Consider the following 20,832-nt stretch of genomic DNA (forward strand, 5'->3'; position numbering starts at 1 on the left):
AGATAGATATATATTACAATTAATCAGAGGATGTGGTCAGTTATAAAATCTACGTACCCCGTGTGTTTTTATCGTCTGCTTAAAAATACGTTGCCCCGTTATTTACTGACGATAACAACCACTCAGAGGTAGTCCAGTTTTATTTATGTTTTCGACATACCGCGGATATTTGCTCGAGCAAGTGAGCAGCCAAGACCTATCTCCTCGTGTGTCTACTATTTGGCTGTTGGCAGGTATCAAGATGTATATATCGTGTCTTACTTTTTGGTACGATTTTTCGAAAATTGAGTGATACGAATTTCTCTAGAAATGTGTCCGATCAGTATTTTCTCTATAAAACAATCAGTATTTGTATCTACCTTCATTTTAAACGCTTGAATTCAAAATAGTTTCTTAGAATCTGTAAAGCTCTATTGTTTACAAAATCTATAAAGCACGCGTCAAATGACGATATAATTAATTCTTTTATGCTCGATATTTGGTATACGTATCAACTATGTAAATTATTAATTAATGAAATGCTGAATGTACAAGTACAATCAAATTTTAGCGTTATATGTCTTCCTTACGAAATCGTTCTAAATAATGATTTCTATTATATATTATAACGATCAGTGACGACATTATTGGCTCGTTGCTAAATTTTGGAAACGAAATATTTCAAATAATTCTATCTCTTTACGAATACGATGTAACTGAAATTAGAGGATCGCGATATCGACAAATATCGATTAACAAAGAAAATCTCTAAAAGGTTACTACTAAAATGACTCATTACGAGGATTCGATGCTATAAAAGAGTCAAGATTGTTTACTTCGTTCAAACCCGTTTCAATGCACGTTAATATCTTTCACCAAGCTCGAACTCGCTCTTTCGTCAACTTACTCCTCTCTCTTCTTATTTCATCAACCACGCTATCCACGGCCTTAGCCCAATTCCTCTTCTCGAGCCTCCACATACATACATCCGCTCCATCCTCAACAATCTCGTTCGGTTGCATTCCTATTGTTTCTATCCGCCCCGTTATTTACGTATACACGTTAGTATACCGATCGACTCCGACCATCTCTGAATACTCATGAACAGCCCTGTACTTGGCTATGCGTTTTCGATAACGAATCTGTCAACAATGGATAACGGGATCGGTCGGTCCGAAGAGCGATTCATCGGTCGAAGAAGTCGAACCTCTCGAGTAAAGCGACCGTTAGCGGTTACGAGCGCACTTACCTGGTACACGCACACAATCGCGTCGATGACACTCTAGTGCCGCCGCAAGTTCAGGTGCACGCACACTCGATGTACATTCATGTAGAGACCTGCATGTGTGTGTGTATGAATGTGTGTTCGTGTGCGTGCGTGCATGGACACATACACACACACGTACATAGACGGGATACCAGTTTCGAAGTCGAACCGAGGCGACCTTAACACGGGTTTCTCGCACGCGCACACACATGTACGACCGACGTTAACACACGTTCGTACGCTCAATCAACTAGAGAGAATCGCGTTACCTTGCAGAACGCGCGGGCCCAGTACGCGCTTGACCACGCTGCTGAGTGGAGCCTGTTCGACGCTTCCGTAGTTGTTCCAACAAGAACCAAACTGTTCCATCATGCCCAACTGTCCGAAGTGCGACAAGCCAGTCTATTTCGGTGAGTGCTTGCTTTTTCTTCGAGAGTAATTTTCATCGAAAAGCATTTCTCAGCAGATTCTGGCCTTTGTTGAACGTAATCCTATTGTAGATTTTGCGAAAGATTCCAAGATACTGATATTTTATGCGCTAACTTTTGCAGAGGACACTTTTTACGTTGTAGATTCATCAGACCCCAAACTCTCGCGGTATTCTATACAACGAGGAGCAGAAAGAGGTTTAAAATAGATATTTACGTGTTTAAGTATCGGTATCTTCTGCAGTAGACACCTTGTATACGTATTGTATTATATTTACTTGATGATCAAGTTATGTTGCTTCTCGTACTGCTTATCCTTTGCTATCTCTTTTCCGCCATCGTATATATAGAGAAACTGTTCAATTTATTGCGATTATTGCTTGAATTGAATATTCATATCGCTATCTATGTAGGAAGTCTCGTACCTACTAAAAAAAGATTAGAAGTGTCTGTGTATCGGATTTCGAATAGAACCAAGTTTGTAAAACCGCAATATTCATAATTATACTCGCAATCCGCTTAGTATTCAAAATAATTTACATTTTTTTTCCGTATACGATGTCACAACGACAGCTTCGTAAGAAACGGATTGTCTAATCGATAATTATAAACGTTGCCCAATCTCGCGCAAATCGTTGACGCATAATCCGGCTATGACGACCCATTCTACACTCACAGTGTCTACGAAATTACTCGCCTATGTACGATTGCGTACATCCTGCTGCAGGAAATTCGCGTCACGAGTGCTACGCTATCCACGCAATAGTATGCGTGAAATGACGACAGGAATGATATCATTGTACGTCCTCGCGATTCACCTTGACAAATATTATGTCAACCTCGTTCCGTTGTGTACGAGCAAATACGCAATGGGAATTTCGAGTAATACGAGTTATTAGGAAGGAAATTTTATGTAATGAAATGCGAATATCATGCGTCTTCCTACGTGTTGTCAGTCGTGTCGTCGATTTGCAAAGCTGGTTTTCAAACGTAATACTTCGTACGATCCTTTGAACCTTTTTTACTCTTAAAAAACTAATTGAAAGAGAGAGAGAAAGTTGGTGTATATTGATCTATATGAGATCGTTGGTAAATACTGATTTATATAATTTGGAACATATGTACTTTGATCCACGATAATATGATAATGATTGGTTATCAAGAACATACATATATTTTCATCGTGATGGATACCATTGGAGGAACCTGTAGTTATGAGTTGTCCTCGATATTTATGATAATGCCTCATTCATTAGTATTATCTACAGAATTATTACGATACTAACGCACGCTGCTGTCACTATCGTCGAGGTAATTTTCTGTCGCGAATATCGCGCAAAACGTTTTGGTGGAATTCACTTTGGTAGTATAATATACGTAGAAATAATGCTCATTTTTATTCTGGAATGTTCGACAATTCTTTCGACCATCGTTCTTCGCAATTTCTTGATAACTATTCATTCTCATTATCTAAAATTCGTAAAATTCCAATTCTAAAATCAGCTTATAATTTTCTATTAACCATCGACTTATACCACGCGTTCAATAATTTTTCGATAACCCATAATCGTCACAATTATCGAACATTTCCGAAAATACTGTCTCTCGAATAAACTCGAATAAACGTTCCCGTTAGTCGACGAATTCCAGCTATCAAAAATACCATCGCTACGTTTAACGTTCTAAAGTCCACGCGATTAGCCTCAAAGCCACAGTAGAATCTTCTTCAAATTTTCCACGATAATTCACCCACATTTCCACGATTGTCGGACTCAAAACAAACCAATTCAAACATACGACGCTAAATGAACACCCACGACGACAGTGGCGTTCGACCTTGAGGCGCTCGATTCCGCTTATCGCGGTCGTTTTTCGCGAGGGGTCCTCGCGTTCAGCGAACCTCGTCGCGATAACCTTATCGTCGTCCAATCAGCAGGCTCGCGCTTCCCCTTGGACGCTTAGATAAACGTTGCACCGTGGTGGCTGCAGAACGATAGCTCGCTTTCGTTCCCTTCCGGCGGCCGATGTTGCTCGCGCCAGCTCGCGCGCTCGCCCAGAGCCATCGTATTCAGGGAGGTAGGCTTTTAATTGCACGCTTCCTCTTTCGAGCGGCCTTTTAGACGGCCCCGTTAAAGCACTATTAGCGCTGAAAGCGGATTTTTTTGAATACAGGAGAGCCGCTGCCGACGGCTACGTATATGGGCTTTCAGATCGGGCCAAGTAGGCGTGCGAGGAATGGATGCCGTGGCAACGGGCGAATTAGAGGGACGACACTCTTTTTCCGTGTATCGCGAGAGCAAGAGAATGATAGTTTCAAAGGGGTTCAGAGAAAGAGAAAGAGAGAGAGAGAGAGAGAGGGTCATTGGCCTCCAAATCGAAGACTCGCGAGCGCGTTTTTAATTTGTCACCGCAGGCCCACGACTAGCCGCCAGGATTTGCGCGAGAAACACCGTTTAGTAGACGCGTCGAGAGATTACGCTTCTCTTTAATTAGTAGCTGCTTCAGCGAACGAGCCACTCAGCTTGGAATTTTGACAATTTCTTGGTTCTCGGCTCTTGATTAACTGTGGATTTATACGAGTGTATCGCTGTCGAGGGATTTAAAGGGCGAATTCGGACATTATGGCTGTGTCTTGGACGAGGACGAGGATTTTGCGAGTATCGTATGGATTTCGTGGTGTGTTCGAACGTAGGAAAAGATTTTCAAGGAGTTTCGCAAACGATCGTTTGCGTTACGAGGATCGATGTTGGATCGTGAAAAAGATATTATAAAGGATTGTATATCTATCCAAGCAATTGGTAACGTGCTAATTATTTTAGCAAATAGAACGTCCATCACTAGCTAGCTATTGACCCGAGAAATGCAAGATTTACGTTTCCCGCTCGATATCCACCGCGATATCTTCGCAACGAGTCGACCTCGACCGTTCCATAAATTATTGCTAAATACGAATATGTACATCTACGTTTTTACGAATACCAAGCAACTTCCAATAAATCAATGATTAAATTCTTAACCTCAGCCTTACATAACGAGCTCGCCAAAGAGTATTCGTACATTAAACGTGTTCCAAGCGCCTTACACTTTTCGATCGCATTTTATTTTAAACTTACAATTAACCACGGGAAAAGGATGTGGACCTTTGAACCGTTGATCTTTGTATTCAATTAATCGCTGACACGCTGCATCGTGTTACATTCTCGAGCAAAGTAACTTTTGAAGTTTCGGCCTTCTTCCTCTTGATCCGCGTAGGCGGCAAGCGCAGAAAGCGAACTCGCGGTGAAGCCACTCGCAGCTTTCTACTCGCATTTTCTTTGTTTCGAGCGAGCATTCTACGGGTAACGTGCACCCGCAAAAGGTAGAAGCTTTTTTCGAGCCCGGTCGCAACAGAGATCCTTTGAAAAACCAAGATCCGCTTTCAAATAAAACTACATTCGAACGATCTCGTGGCATTTGACAAACGACTCGTGTTATCCTCTGTCGTTTTTCTTTTTACGAATATTTAATGAATCTTCTTAACGAATCGTGGTTCACCCTTTTACGTCGACACATGAATGATTTTCAGGGAATTGCTGACTATTCGACGAACAAAGATTTCCTGGTTTTTCGCCGAATTTTATGAGCCGTTGGTTATTAGGAAAAGTAGAAACGCTCGACATCGAGATTCTACGAAATGTTATACAATAAGCATCCTTTTTAGTAACTGATGCTTCATGAATCAGCAATGAATGCCGTCACTGTGAAAGTTTTAGGGTTTCAAAGCCTCCTTGTCTCTGAGATATCTCTATTCGATATTTTAACGTGCCTACGGCTCTCGCACGCTGCGTAAAAATACGCAAAATACAATAGTAACAATAGTAAGACGGTAAAAATAGGAATAAGATTCCGCTACGTAAGAATCTTTGAATGTAATTAAAAATATGCCCAGAGAAGTACAATTTCACTGTCTTTAGCTTTTGATTCGTTTCAACTTTCATAATAGCCCTGTAAAGTTTTCTTTAATTACTCGTCTCTTCATACGCTTTGAATTTTATGTCAAAAGCAAAAATACACAAAGAACGTTAAGAAACAGTTCTTTTAGATTTAGAAAGCGATGGATACGAACGGCTTCCGCGCAAAAATTCTTCGTTAATTCATTTCGTGCACGGAAGGATGTCTTAAAGGGAGATTCGTAGACGGTAACAAGCCACGCAACCGAACAAAAACTTCACGACCAGGGTGAACGCGCGTTCGCGGCGAGCGAGCTTGAAAACCGCGGATAGGAGAAGCGGACGAGGAAACCGAGTCACGTTGCATCGAGAGCAACGACAATAAAGTGTCCAGCGGCGAGGAGAGCGACAACGGGACAGGCTTCGGGAAGCAGTATCGAGTAATAATAAGAAGAACAGAGGAGGAAACAGGTTTGGAGAAGAATAGCCGGGTCGTGGTGGTGAAGAACGACGCCAAGAGGAGAGAGGAGGATACGGGCGAAAGGAAGAAGAGAAGAAAGAAAAGAAGGGAATAGCTGCGTCCTTTTCTCTCCTCCTTTCAACCCTCGCGTTTATGATGTCACGGTGGGGGAGGTAGAGTTACTACGACGAGAAGTTTTTCACGGCCTTTCCTGGCGAGTTGGGCGAGGGCGGAGATGATGGAGGCGGCGGATCGGCAGTTTGAAAGACGCAGCAAGAAACGTGGTAGTGGGAAAGAGGATTGGTGTGGGGTGGGTGGGCGGTCTGGGTGGGGTGCAAGAGGTGGGAGAATGGTCTACCGAGGAAATAAAGAGAAAGAAGAAAAGAGAGAAGCAGGGAAAGACAGCGGGGGATGATGTTCCAAGCCTATGCAATCAGCAGCCGCCGATTGTTTGGCGCCCGGGCGCAACGATCCGTGCACAGCGCTGTCTGCCTTTTCGCGCTGCCACTGCACACCAGCAATGCTTGACGATTATGCACTCGCTTCTCCGCCGCCAGATAATTAGGAGTTAATTAACTAATGGCCCTTTATGCGTACCCTTCTTGCTCCACAGCCTCTCTTTCCTTCATCCGTGTACCATTCTGCGAACAAGCTGCCCGTTCCTCCGTCTTCCTCGCTCCTCCTCGCTCCTACTCGCTCTTCGTTCTTCTCCTCCAACGCAACCTTCCCCCATTTCTCTCGCTCTTTCGCCTCTTCCGCCCTCTCTCTCTCTCTCTCTCTCCTCGTCTACATCGCGGCCTGTCCTACCCCCCTCACACCCTCTTTACGAACCCTCCCCCCCTTTACCTACGTTGGTTCCCGACGTCGACCCCTTTAGACCCGTTCCCGTGTCTCTCCGCTCCTCGTCATTTTCCAATTCCCCTCGCTGGCACCACCGTCCTTTGTGCTGCTCCTTAGACGCGGAGGAACGTTTGAATGCCAACCACCGGGCCGCCACCGGTCCGTGGCTTTTTTGTCTTCCCCGCGAGGTTTGATATGTCGTAATGGTATGACGCAGCGCGGTGCACCCAAGGAAAAAAAGGCTACACTCGCTCCTCTGATTTCGCGGCCTTTTGTCAACCGAGATCCGAACCGCGTACGAGCGTCAAACACACGCAAGAAACACACCAGCCGGATAGAAAATGCACGCTGCTTTCTTTATCCGTGTTTCGAGAGGTTCGGCTGACGCGATACTTCGTCGTTACAAGGTATTGTTGATGCTACCAGTCAGCTTCATCCTTGTTACGTTCGCTCGTATTCGTCTCGATACTTGATCGCCACGCAACCGTACGCATGACCGACGCGATCATGCACATCGTGAAAGCTGCACAGCGACACTTCGGAAAGAAAATCATGCCACTCGAAGGCTTTCTCAATCCTGTCGGTCCCCGATAATAAACGTATTTTCTCCTCTTCTTTCTCTCGGCTCGTGGCATCGACGCTCCTTTCGATTAATCAGCCGCGTTTCTGCGCGATGACGCGCGACAAAAGCGCTTGGCCGTGTCGCTGGCTCCTTGTTTGCGTCGTCGACACCACCTTTAGCCATTAGTCGCGCGACGTCGCCCCTTGCGCTCCAAGAGAAATCCTGGAAAGGCGTATAATTCGCGCGTACTCGCTCGCACGTGGGAATTCGTCGCGCGACAATGCACCGCGGATATTTTGTAAAGCGGCGTGGCTGTCGCGCTTTATCACAGCGAAGGTGCACAGGACGCCTCGAGTTCGCGCCTTCGCTGAATGGAACGCGTTCAGCGAACGTCCCCGCCGGGAATTAGCCATACAATTTTATAATTACGAAATTGCTAATGGAGCAGTCGGCGGCGAAGCTCGCGACGACTCGGGTCCCGCTTGGGGATCATTCTGTGTTCCGATCGTCGAGGGAAAGCGCGTTAGCGGATTCCAAACGGAGCGTGCAACTTATTGTACGTTTGGATCGATCGCGCCTCTTCTAGATGACGCGCTCGTGAAGTTACTCGACGCTTTCGCTTCTCAGTGAATGGCTGATGATCAGGATTTTGAAGGTTTCTCGAAGGTTTCCTTCGCATTCATAAATACTTTGAATATTTCTCGGTTTCGTTTGGTTCGTAAGTTTAGAATGTTTTTGTTTCTCAGTCTATGCCACTTTCGCACAATGATATAATAATAGGACGTTTAAAGAACACGTGCTTTGATAACAGAAGCTTTAATGTACGCTAAAAATTATGTGGGACCTTCAGGTTGCTTTGATAATCTTTGGAATTTTTCCACAAGCCATGCGACACACTGCCACTCTTATACAAATTTTTCACAACATTGAAATTACTTCATCTGTTTGATAGTTTGAAATTTCACAAGTTATGAAACCATCTTATCTTAGAAATGTTTCCAATGTTCAATCTTTTAAATTTAGAAATAAGAATTCCTTTGAAATGCTTTGAAATTAAAAACGTTGAGATACAAAATAATTCCAAACGTTTCATGTATAATACAAATCGTAAATGTTTGAGGTTTTGCATTACGCAACGATGGATCGGTGGTAAGCGGCAATTCCGCGACACGTGGTGCGACAATCGTTATCCAATTCCGCCGCTTATTATTATGCAATGCCACGCGTTTGCCGGCAATCACCACCGTTTGCACCGGTTTACTTATTGTCAGTCAGGGGGTTGATAAAACTTCGTTCAGGCTTCTTTATCGGGAACGCAGCCGTACATGGCTTTAGCGAAGTGGATTGAGGCCACGCGAATAGACCTGATCGAACGTAATAATTTCCCCGTTTTCATTTCACCCGGTGAATCATTCGTGGATCGGTGACATCGAAAGCGGACAATCGACTTATACGGCACGAAACGTGAATATCAAATTAAACGAAGCTTATACGAACGCGATTTTTCTGTTTGTTACAGCTGAAAGGAAAACCTCGTTGGGAAAGGACTGGCATGGTTCCTGTTTACGATGCGAAAAGTGTAATAAAACTTTGACACCTGGTAGCCATTCGGAACACGAAGGCAAACCTTACTGTAATCATCCGTGTTATTCTGCTCTGTTTGGTCCTGGAGGTGAGTGACTAGTGAACATTCGATGGAAGAATTCGTGTTTACTCAGAACTACTAGAAGTCTTATTCGGTTTATTTGTTGGAATAATTCTGCTTTGGATCCTGTGAATTCTATTCTCTTTTGATCTATTCGATTTATACGTGAACGTCGATGGATGTTCTAAAACTCATGGTTTCCATAATGGTCATTAGAAAGTAATTTTTAGATTTCCTTTTATTTTTTTATACTTTGACTGTTCTGTATCGATTTCTTAGAATCACGTTAACACAATTTATTTAACGTCGCGTCTCTTGGTACAATTTGCATTTCGATGATTTAGAACTCGATGGATGATGGTGATCTTAATTTCAAATGGTACTTCTTAGTACTCATAGAGAATTATACGCGAATCTGTTTAGGACAGTTCAATGAAATTAAAGGATTTTTCTTGGTCCTTCTTTTTACTTGCTGCAATCTCGATAAACTCTGCTGAAACATTTATTCTTGCGCATTGCAGGTTTCGGTCGAGGCGGCGCCGAGAGTTACATTTACAAAAAGTGAAAAACCCGAGGACTTCATGACGATGTAATACATAATGTTAATCTAATCGCGTTACCTGTACCGTAGTAATTATATTTAATGGATAATGAACATCTAGATTGCCTAAGCGTGAATTATGTACAATATTTTCGTAACGATTATGAAATGTGTGGTTGCAAAGTATGGTATACTTAAGATAATTAATTTTTTATAAGGTTGTATATTGCATAATGTATATCTGTTTACTACATATGTAGTTATAAAGTGGAATAAAACTTTAACGATGCCAGTTTGAAATCCAATGTAATGAAACTTGTGTCTACGTTTTTCATGATGGGTAAGGAAGATATCTGTATCACCTTTTGATGATCCGTTTCCTATTATATCGACGAGCAGCTCTGCAGAGCTCATTTCTATCCCATAATGGTGCTTTCAGAAAGTAGTCGAATAAAGGTAGGTGGCAGCTTGTGCTTCGTGCATGCTTTGCATAATTGAACGGGTTCTTTTAATTCATTGTAACATCTGAATTATTTTTCAATAATCTAAAACTCTTTCACTAACTTTTCTTAGTCACTATAATATCATATAAAACGAAATTTTGTGGAAGAATTTTGCTTTTAACCATTACTGTAGGTAGGAAAAATGTCCTTTAATTGCAGAGAAACAGTTGCAACAAAATTTTATATACGTATTGTCGTTTAATAAAAGTTTCTTTATTCGCTAGAAGACAACACGAGACGAATTTCATATAAACCTCATATTTATTTAAAAAGGATGTACAGAGTTTTGTTTGCAAGTATCAACAGCGAGACTCGGCAAGAGCGGCGCACAGAACAAGAATATCACACGGGACGAAATGACAGCGAAATGAAGGGGAAAAAAATAAAATAATAAAGAAAAGAGATAAAACTGCTTGTTATTCGGATAAAAAGTCCACGGGACGCAGCATCCAAACCGAAATCTCGATTTCACAAGTATTTTCCTATTGAGGGTACATCCTCTTCGTTTGAACGCTGCGCGAAAATGATTCTTCTCGTGACGCAACGGTTTTCTTTTCTCTTTTTTTTTTCTTTTTATTGTTCCTCTTCTATTTACGATTCGACGTTAACATATCGTGTGCTTTCCTCTTTTTACATCTTCCATTTTTTTTTCTTTTTTTTGTTTTCTAAAACGCTTCCATTCGATGGAAGCTACTCTTTTGAAACGTTACCGCGATATTGCTCTATCCCTCTTTCTCTCTCTCTCATTCGACGGATTTCTTTGGCAAAACTTATTACACATAGGTCGTCGATACTAATTAATAAATAGTAAAAGGCATTAAATAATCGTATAATAATAGTGATGATAATAGTATAATAATAATAATTAGAATAATAATAATAATAATATTAATAATAATAATAATAATAATAAATCATGAGAATAATGGGGGAAAAAAGTAGCGATAATAGCAGATAGAATAAAAAATAATAATAATAAAAAAGAAAATTCATAATCATCTCATCGTTACAATAATAATAATAGATTAACAATGTCAAGTCCGCATTAATCAATTATAATCCCGACAAATTATAAAAATCGCAATAAATGTCAGATCAAATTCACCTGGCCGATCTTCGACCCTGCGATTGTGTGCTGTGTACAGGAAGTATCTTTAAAACGCTAGACGTGAAACGACACTTCGGATAAACGAAAGAAAGTTTGTTTCCCTCTGTTGGCAGGCATATCGCGATTTATGAAACAATGTAATACTCGAATTTGTTGCAGCTTCGAAACACTAACGGTATCGCAATTTCTTTCTCCTTCTCTCTTTCCATCTCGTTCTATTTCTCTTTCACCTTCACCTCGACTTGCCGATTTCGATACCCATGGTTCTTCCTGTACACGATTTTAGGACACGCAATGCTACGATACGACAATTTATAAATAGCAATTATTCAGCAATCAGAGATCGTATTTACAGATCCTTCGTCCTTATGACAAACGCGGCGGAACATAAACTCACAGGCGTGCTGTGCACCTAAAAAACGCAAATAGCAAGAAAAGAAGAAATATCGATTTTTGAAATTACGGTGGATTTGTCATTTTTTACCTTTAGTTTGGATGATCGACAGAATAAAGTGACCAAGTCGAACGGGATAAATCGAATAAGTTGTTCGTCCGACGCTCGGATCGATGAACGATCTGACAATTGGTTGCGAGCACGCTTGGGATCGACATTGCCATTTCGATCGTTTCGTTACGATTTTATAAACTGTATACGTATAACGACACCACGCGAACATAAAAGTAACGATGGAAAAGGTGAAAGACCGTACGAATCGTTTTTTAAACGTTAATAAATATATCGTAATAAAATGGAATTTAAAAAATGTTGTTAAAAAATAATAAATATAACAAGAAATTCCGAAGTTATCGAATTCGTATCGTTCGTGCGAAATACACTCGAGAAATTCTAATTCGTCAATTATGAGATAACTGTGAGGCGAACTGAATTGTGCTATGAAACCAATTTCATGGTGGATTTCTCAAGCGAGACGCTACATTTTAATTAACAATCACCTCTCTATATTCGGATAACATTTTATGCGAATAATTAAAATATTTTGTCATGTTGATTGCACTACTTCCAATTTCCATGAAATGGAAGGGACAACGTATAATTATCTTCGTAGACGGATAAAAATTGTTTGTACAATCCCGGAATTAAAACGAAGAGAATGTAGAGTATTAAATAAGTAACGTTCGAATTATAGCGCGCATCACGTGTGCGCTTCTAAACTTATTGCGCAGGCTCGGCCCATATCGTATGCGTGGATCGAAATGCGCTGGAAATGCGCGCGTAAATTTTCTTATTAAGGTTGCGAATTAACATTTTTGCCCGTTAATCATAATGAAATTGCAATGCACGTAACTTCTCATTAAAGTCCGATGGCCAGACGTTAATTACGGTTCCGTGATTGTGTTTTTTCTTCTCTTTTCGAAACGTTCCGCTCGAAGCGATGCCGGAAGCAACTTGATTTCCGTAGTGGTGCGCGAGAATGGTGAAGCCGTTGGACGGAACGCGGGAATAATTGTGATCAACCGGCCGTCACGGAAGTGTCCGTCGTTTCGTTTAGAAAGAAAAAGATTCGTGCCGCGAAAAGAAATTCGTTACACGCACGTGAAAGCTTATGGACGATTTATAATCGACGTAGGATGGCAGTTTCAATCAAGAGGTAACCTTTTCTTTTGCATCCTATTCTTATTAAGCGTTACTCTCGTGGTGGCGAGAAAATCAACCGCGATGACGAGGAACGTTGCACGACTTCGTTTCGCCTTTCACGCTTTCCCGATTTCACGATTTGCATTCCCCTCATTGTTTTGTACATTTACGTCGACCCTGTACGTCGCTCGCAAACTCGCGTATTCGTTTACAATTTACAAGTCGCTTTCGAACCGCCATAAAACTCTGCCTCAGCCACTAACTACGCGATTCGCACGCATTTCTTGTTTTTCGGCAATCCGTCTGTGGTCTTTGGTTTCTACAAAAAATATATATAATATCCTTAACAGTAATGATCGTTACGTCGATTCCTGATTTAAAAATCTCAATAAACTTATCCGTTATATCTACTATATTACTTATATCGTTTGTTGATAGGGGGTGGGGGAAGGTCGTCGTGCTTATTAGAAGAAAGAACGTGCCGTGTTAGTCAGTTGACTTTGTCTGTCTTACACGGTTAATATATATATATATATATATATATATATATATATATATATATATATATATAAATTTTTTCCTTCACTTTATATATATGTACACGTTCTAATGCCGTCGGTAACAAATGTGCCCAACTACATTCGTGTGACGCGATAATCGTTAATAACGCGTACGATATCTTTGTCGGCAATGCACGGGCACATTTGGAGGGACGACCGATCGCGGGCATTGTGTAGAAATTATACTAACTGAGGATCGTTAAATTAAACTACCTACGATTATGCGCACTCTACATGAGTACTGATACTGTCGGTAACGCATGCGGGCGAATCTGTAATCCCGACCGCGTAACTAGACAGCATCGTCTTTTAGTGTCGCTGGACCAGACACTCGTCGAGTCGTTGCTGTCCGTTGGGAATTGTAAATAATATCAGTGATATCGGCATCGAAGCTACAGTTTTTAACGCCGTGATAAAGGTTTTGCTAACAATGATTTGTAGCCACAATTATTATCATCGATCCGATGAATCGTAACAGCGTTCGATGTTTGATCGTTTTGTTCTATTGAGCGCTGTCATACGTTGTAAGCTTATTGTATACGCAAGATGGTTTCTGATGTTTTCGATTATCGTCTATTGTGTTCGTAGCGAATTTTAAAAAGTCTCTATCTCTCTCGCGACGCTCGTATCGATCGATACGAGATCCTCAAGCGTGACACGCGACTCGATCGTGAATAATGTCATATTGCATTGATGTGAACGCGTATCTGGTCACAGTTTGCCCATCTTTCCATACTTCCTCCTGTTCTTAACGAGAATTCGCCATGGTTATCGGGTGTTAACGATTTTATTCGGCAATAATGGTTCCTAGTTGTTCATTCTTGAACCAGTTAGTTAAAGAGATCATTGCTTAATTTCAGCGTGGTTTCTCGTGATATGGCGTCTGGACTCGTTGGTCGCTCCTCCCACCCCAAGAAAACATTCTGCCCGGAGTCGATCTCCTGTACCATCGTTTAATCAGGCCAAATAAAGATCCGTCGGTGTGGAATTGTGATCCGGCTTGGTGCATGCACTTCCGGTCGGTGAAGCGGCACTCGCACCGCTGCTTGCTCTGGTAGCCGCCAAAGGCGAGCGACTAGCCACGTCCGTGCTGTTCTCTGGCCCTGTGTTGTTACATCCGCCGCCCTGCTGCGAATTGGTGTGGGAAGACGCCAGCGTATCCCCGTTACAGTAGTAATACGTCGAGTCTGCAAAGTAAGATATCATTTATTTTCCAATACCATCGAACCATCTGCCACTACGGCTCTTAGTTTTGCATGCTATGATACTTTGCGTATTATTCTTTGACCAAAATTAATTTCCTCCATGTCACTCTTCGAATTGCAAATATGAATACTGTAAATGAGACTGTGGTTAGAGTCATACGTATAGAGAAATACATATACCGATAAGAATCTACAATGACTATGAAAATTATTTGCACGCTAGTTAGATATGTTCAATTTCGTATGATTAAGTAACACATTCACATGACTACGAAAATTTGGTTGTATAAAAACGAAATATGTAAATATTTTCTGTAGAAACTGTATACATATGTATACATGTATGAATGCTCTGACATATTCGTCACAATGATAGTTCGTCAAAACACGCTTTCATTGTATCCATAATTTTACTCGGTAAAGATTATAATTGAGATTAAGTTTAACAACTTCGAGTTAATTCATTTTGGACAAAGAACAGGAACCTAAAATACAACTGGACGTTGTTGGCTCGCACGAAGCGCGAGCGAATTTCCATTCTTCACGGGATAACCATTTTAGGTTAGTTACGAGCGCGACGAAATTGCGAAATAACGTTCTAGAAAGGGGAAAAGTCGAGGTACGCGAAACTTCGATTCTACGGTGTCGAATACAGCGCACGTGTTACATCACGTACTAGAAACGAACTAGGAACGTATCGCATGTCCGATAAAAAATTGTTTATTATTCCAACCATTCTTATGCACCGAATATGCATAGTCAGGCATTTCACTCAGAGTTATATATCGCGATCTATGAAGTGCCAGCAATCGTCCGTTATGAAAGGCGAGCATTGAGTCGTGGCTACTTTAAAACCGGCCTGTCCACGATTCCGCGAGCTTTTTGCAGCCTGATCTTATCCGCGATATCTTGGAACGTAATAAAATAACGGTGGGTTTCTTCAGTTTTAGAAAGTTAGATCCGATTGTGCCAGACCGTTTTTCTTCCATAATGCACGCAAAATATGTACGACAGGCATTCGCGTAGTTATTCGAATAGTCCGTTTCATCGACACCGAATCCGATATAGCCTGTCAATGAATTAGTACTTTGACATTTCGTTGACCCTAATCTAATCGGTACTCATACTCACTGTTTACTTACTGAGCAACCCGCTTGTCGCTGCTCCATAACCGTAGCCGCTATATGGTGCGCTCGAGTATTGGGAGTATGCTGCGCTGTATGCATAGTCACCACCACCTAAACAAATATCGATTGCAATCACGTTAGACGGTAACTTAAACCCCTATCGACTAAACAAAAAGAATTCTTTATTCTTAACTCTAATCGTAGGATAAGCGATTTACATTCTCGATTCCATTTGCGTTTCCTCGCTTAGTTCGTAAAGGGAAAAGTATCCAAAGAGTAAATTAACACACGTTGGCAATGATTGGCCATTTATCCGCGTAGTTGTCTAATTTTAACTGCGGGGTCGATAAGTCAGGGCGCTATAAGGGCGAACCCTAACTTACCTTCCGTATGGATACGGACATTTTTGTTTCTTTTTTTTACCGTCGATAACGAAAACGAGAGCAAAGGATGAGAGAAGGTGGTTTGTGTTCGGTACTCACCGGTGGCGTAGTGTCCGAAACTGGGAAGCATCGTTGAGTAGGGCGGTATCGCAGATGCTACCTGGGGTTGAGAAACTGGCGGCTGCAAGACCGTCAGTCCGGGATCCCCTCCGGGGGTGTTGGGGGCCGCGGGGGTGGCGTTTGTCTCGTTCTGCAACGAAATCGGAGGACTCTGCTCGCCCCCGCCGGCCCCCACCCCTACATACGACACTGCGACGGTACTGCTCTCTGCTATGGCCATGCACAACACAACACGACATTCGAGTCAAGCACTAGCTAACGATCAGCGCCTTACGTCTAAAGCTTAATTAAATTGTCTCTGTAGTAAGTAATAGGTCTAGAGAAGGTGGGGATGATGAGCGGTCATGGGACACGATGGTGAATCGTGGTTACAGGGAAATTATTCCGGCAAAACGGACCAACGTACACAGCACGAACACTTTCTTATAGAGAGTGGTGGCTCGGACGAGGCCGTAATTGTCTACATGCGATTTCTTGACAAGGGAAAATGGGTGCAATTACGTTCTGTACATTATGGATCTTCTCGACTTTCTCGGAACGTTTCTACGTAAGGAAACGTCCGGTTACAAAGAGCAAGGGGAACGCGAAGAATGTTCTTTGGATATTTAGCGTAGGAGTTTTGTTTGAAACTTCAAAGGATCCAAAGGATAGGATGATTAAGGACGAATATCTTTTTAGTTGAATCAATGTTCACGATTCCATATACACTCGAAAAAGAAAAAGAAAAAAAAAATAGGAAAATGAACAAAAAAGAGAATGACATATGTAGTATATTATTAGTCGAGAGACACGAATATTTTCGAAGCGATTTAAATTCATTTAAATCGCACGTTTTTCGAGTGACTCACAAGGTGTGATACCGGACTAGAACCGTAAGAAAACTAAAGAGGTGGCGAACTCACCGGTAGTGTGGTAAGGAGACATGTTAGCCCCGTCCAATGTTTGGCTCAATTTTAGTTCTTGCATCGTCAGTGGCGCGAGCGGCGTCAAAGTACCACCTGCTATTAAGGGATCCCCATTTTTCCGTTATTTGCGATTTTCGTATCGTTGGCTGGCGATCAAGGCGGAACGACGAATATCACGCGTGATTTTCGTGAAAGCATCCTCTAATATAAATTCTCGATCTCGTTCTGCACTTAGTTTCGTCGAAATTTTACAGTCGGTCGGTGTATATACAACGTGCAACGAATGAACGTTTAGGTTTCCGGTGAAATTATCGTAACGAGACACTAAACGATTTAGATGGTCGTTGTCACGCCCTCCAAACACGCTTTCGAACAATCGAGTCGGGGGGCGAGAGCCGGTTTCCGCGAACTCCAGATCAAGAGATCTGGTACCATCGATACGTCCGGCTCGTACATATTAACGGCGAGAGCCAGCAAGCCGTGCAATCGACTTGGCCCGGTCGCGTCGTCCTTCAAAAATTCTTCGATCTCCGCGGCGAAGATCCTCGATTGAATTTCATGAGATGAAGCGGCCGTTACACGGCTCGCTTCGTCCATTTCAAAAAGCACCGACCGAAAGAGTTCCGCGGCCGGCGTGACCGAGTTGCTCGCAACACGTGCCACCCAGAGAAAGTTCGTTTCGTTTCTACCGTATGTGTATACACGTACGTGTGCAACTTGTTTAATATTGGCGCGTACAGAGAGAGAGAGAGAGAGACAGAGAACATCGTCGATGGTTGCTTTTCAATAGCGTTTCGAAGCAGTACGCTCCGCCGTTGATCGACCGCCGTTAAACGGCGCAAGGAAGACAGAAACGAGAGAAAAGGAGCACAGAGCGAGAGAGACTAGACGAAGGGACGGTTAAAGAGTCCGACGATCAGGTGTCTCGAACTCGATAGACCAGCGGCGTCTAGTTTCGACAGATTCAAAAGAAGAAAAAAATACAAGAAACTGAAGAAAAGATAAGGTACGAACAGGATTCCCTGTCACCAGCCTACGCGGTGTAGTTGCAGGTGTCGCAAGCGAAAGTGGTTCGAAAAGAGTCGAAAGAGACGAGATTAGGTGGATAGTGAGTGTGGTAAGAGAGACCTAGAGATATACCCTTAAGCCGAGATAACATTAAGGAGAGAAAGAGAGAGACCACCGAATGGATCGTTCTGCCACCTCTTCTAGCACCGTAGCCGCTGCTCAGCACAGCTCATGCATTATTAAAGCCATGTATTTAGGCGATATGGGTATGCAAAGCAAGACGTAAGCCGCAATAATAAGCGTAAAGGGAAGAGAGGGATGTAAAGGGACGTAAAGGGAGGTTGGAGGATGAGGAAGGTATGGAAGAGGTGGGCAAATGGAGAGAAGGAATATCGTCGAAGAAGAAGGAGGGAGGAGAGACAGAAAGAGAATGAGAGAGAAAGAGAGAGAAAGAGAGAGAGAGAGAGAGAGAGTGTGAGAGGAGAATGAGAGGCTAGCGAACGATGAAGGAAGGGACGATGATGGTGGTTTGCTAGGTCGACTAGGAAAGGGGCTTGGTACACGGGGGTATTATATACAAGAGGTTGTGGTGCACACACTGTCCGGGATTTTGTGCGAAAAGGTGGAGAGAGGGGTGAGAGAAGAAAGGAGGGTGTGCAGGATGTTGAACAGAGAAAGAACGAGTCGCTCACCTATGGTGCCCCCTATGGGCGGGGTGTAGAGATGGGGCGTTTGCGCTTGCGTCATCGTGCTGATCGTGCCCAGGGAGTCGTACAGCTCGGCGGAGGTGGCAATCGCGTTCCCGGGGAATCCTCCGTGTTCGTAGTAACCTCCACCACCGCCACCTCCGCCTCCACCGCTACTACCTCCGCTACCACCTCCGCCGCCGCCACCTCCGCCGGTTCCAGTGCCGTTCGTACCGCCACCGCTCGCACCGCCGCCTCCGCCGCCTCCGAGCTCACTCAAGAGCTTGTGTTCGTCCTTGATGCTCCATTTACTCGACCATAGCTGCAACAGAAGCCGGATGCTCCAGGCAAAGTTCGAGTGTCGAGGAGAACGGGCTACTTGTTCGCAAGAAACACGAGGGATTGACGTAGGTGTTAAGCTACCTTCCTGATTCTTTCTTGCCCGATGCTTCTAGATAGTTTGCTGGTTTAATGGACACAGAGAAAGAAAGAAGGAAAGGATAGCAGATATGGAATTAAAGATACGTACGTTCGAGTATAGTTGGTCGCCGTTATAATTGGTTCTCTGTCTCTTCAGGTCATCCTCGGGATGATCACTCAGGTCTCGGTTGTCGTCTGCAATCAAAACCGAAAACCATCTGCATTGCGGTCTCTGTGTTCAACCATCCTCGTCATGGATGCTACGTATCGTAGCACGCGATACTATCGCTATAACGAAATCATAGAAGCTAGCCGTGTGGTTGTCGTATTCGCAATGGGACGCGATAATCGGGCCAGCGAACGAATACTCTACATTAGCCTCTGCATCTACCAACGCCATCCCATTGGGCTATCTACGTCAGGGAGCATATGTGGTCCGCGTATTACCCACGAATCAAGACACAAATTAAACGTGGCCACGCGAAACTAAATTGAATCTGTCGGACGGGTTGAACGGTGGCGCATAGAGACGGTGTATGGCATTGATAGATAGAGAAACAATTTCGATTCCATTATATGTCTTTATTATCTCCCGGCCATCCCGTCGGTTTAATATAGAAACAAGCACGTGGGACGAGTGCCGGTACATCGGTGGGTGGATTGGCGAAGGGGTGGTCGGACATATACCGTTATACCCTTTTAGTGTTGGACCGCGGGGGTGGCGGACATGGAAGGAGGATGAAACTAACCAACGATTTCAGCCTGTGTAGAAGGGGAGGGAAAACAGACGAGGTATACGGTTGGTGGGGGTAGATGGTCCAACGTTCGGGTATCTCGAATAATTAAATGACCATCCGAGGGTAGATGGGTGGAGTACGTAGCATAGGGCTCGTTAAACCTCCCTGTCAAGTTGTGATTGTCCGGCCGGCCGACGGTCCCGACCATTCGACCGGCAGGGTTTGTTCCTGGACCGCTATAAAACCCCCGTTTCAAACACGGCACACCGGTACCGTGGGCTTCCATGAACTTGCTTGAATTTTACGATTCGATCGGCCGAGTTAATCGTCTGCCATTTCTCTCTCTTTCTACCACTACGTTCTATGCTCCCGCCGCGGACCCTGGTTTTCGTGTAACGTTGCCGTTTCTAGATTTCATTAGAGTTTAGGGTAGACGTGTTCGGGAATTCGTTTAAAATAGATCTCGGTTATTCGCTGGAACGTAAGAACGAAATGGGGAAAGGGGATAATAACGAACAAATCCGTCGATAGAACGTCTTTAACGAGTATTTAACGCTCGATAAATCCAGCGTTCTTAAATTTCTAAATATTTACGAAGAGAATAGGAAATCTTGGAAGCGGTTTAGGTTCTATCGGGCTGATGCCATAAATTCATCGATAGCTACGCCCGCCGGCCGGTTATGCTGTCTAATGCAAATTCTTGTAACTTCTGCAAAATTACGGTCACTGGTCCTTGACAGATTTGACAGTGGTTGAGTTATGGCGGAAGGAAGGTCAGCGTTTCTCCCCCCGAAAAGAGCAGTAAATCGAATAATTCGATTG

At 43.2% G+C, this 20,832-nt stretch overlaps 2 protein-coding genes and 1 long non-coding RNA gene across 10 annotated transcripts in view; 2 read left to right on the forward strand and 1 right to left on the reverse strand.

Annotated features, from left to right (window-relative positions):
* The first annotated feature begins 1,496 nt into the window (after positions 1-1,496).
* LOC139989885 (cysteine-rich protein 1) lies at positions 1,497-9,966 on the forward strand. Its single transcript, XM_072008577.1, has 3 exons — positions 1,497-1,656; positions 8,985-9,137; positions 9,632-9,966. Exons 1-3 carry the CDS (start codon positions 1,617-1,619, stop codon positions 9,673-9,675), a joined length of 237 nt encoding a protein of 78 aa, XP_071864678.1. The 5' UTR covers positions 1,497-1,616; the 3' UTR covers positions 9,676-9,966.
* On the forward strand, positions 1,673-4,690 carry LOC139989888 (uncharacterized). Its single transcript, XR_011800435.1, has 2 exons — positions 1,673-3,750; positions 3,847-4,690. It is a non-coding gene; the product is annotated as an uncharacterized lncRNA (long non-coding RNA).
* A 430-nt stretch (positions 9,967-10,396) lies between the features above and the next one.
* The window catches only part of Sv (paired box protein shaven), a 197,099-nt gene continuing 186,663 nt past the window's right edge, over positions 10,397-20,832 (reverse strand). For 4 of the 8 annotated variants that reach the window (XM_072008563.1, XM_072008561.1, XM_072008567.1 and 1 more), the window contains 6 exons: positions 19,383-19,468; positions 18,860-19,175; positions 17,157-17,255; positions 16,234-16,464; positions 15,767-15,862; positions 10,397-14,606 (listed from right to left, as the gene is read on the reverse strand). In XM_072008563.1, the coding sequence (XP_071864664.1) occupies positions 14,377-14,606; positions 15,767-15,862; positions 16,234-16,464; positions 17,157-17,255; positions 18,860-19,175; positions 19,383-19,468 (1,058 nt within the window). In that variant the 3' untranslated portion in view covers positions 10,397-14,376. Of the gene's footprint in view, positions 14,607-15,755; positions 15,863-16,233; positions 16,465-17,156; positions 17,256-18,859; positions 19,176-19,382; positions 19,469-20,832 lie in introns of all 8 variants that reach the window. The other 4 variants (XM_072008562.1, XM_072008569.1, XM_072008566.1 and 1 more) reach the window with 4 other exon arrangements.

Source organism: Bombus fervidus, chromosome 8 (genome assembly GCF_041682495.2).
Source record: "Bombus fervidus isolate BK054 chromosome 8, iyBomFerv1, whole genome shotgun sequence".
Lineage (NCBI taxonomy): Eukaryota > Metazoa > Arthropoda > Insecta > Hymenoptera > Apidae > Bombus > Bombus fervidus.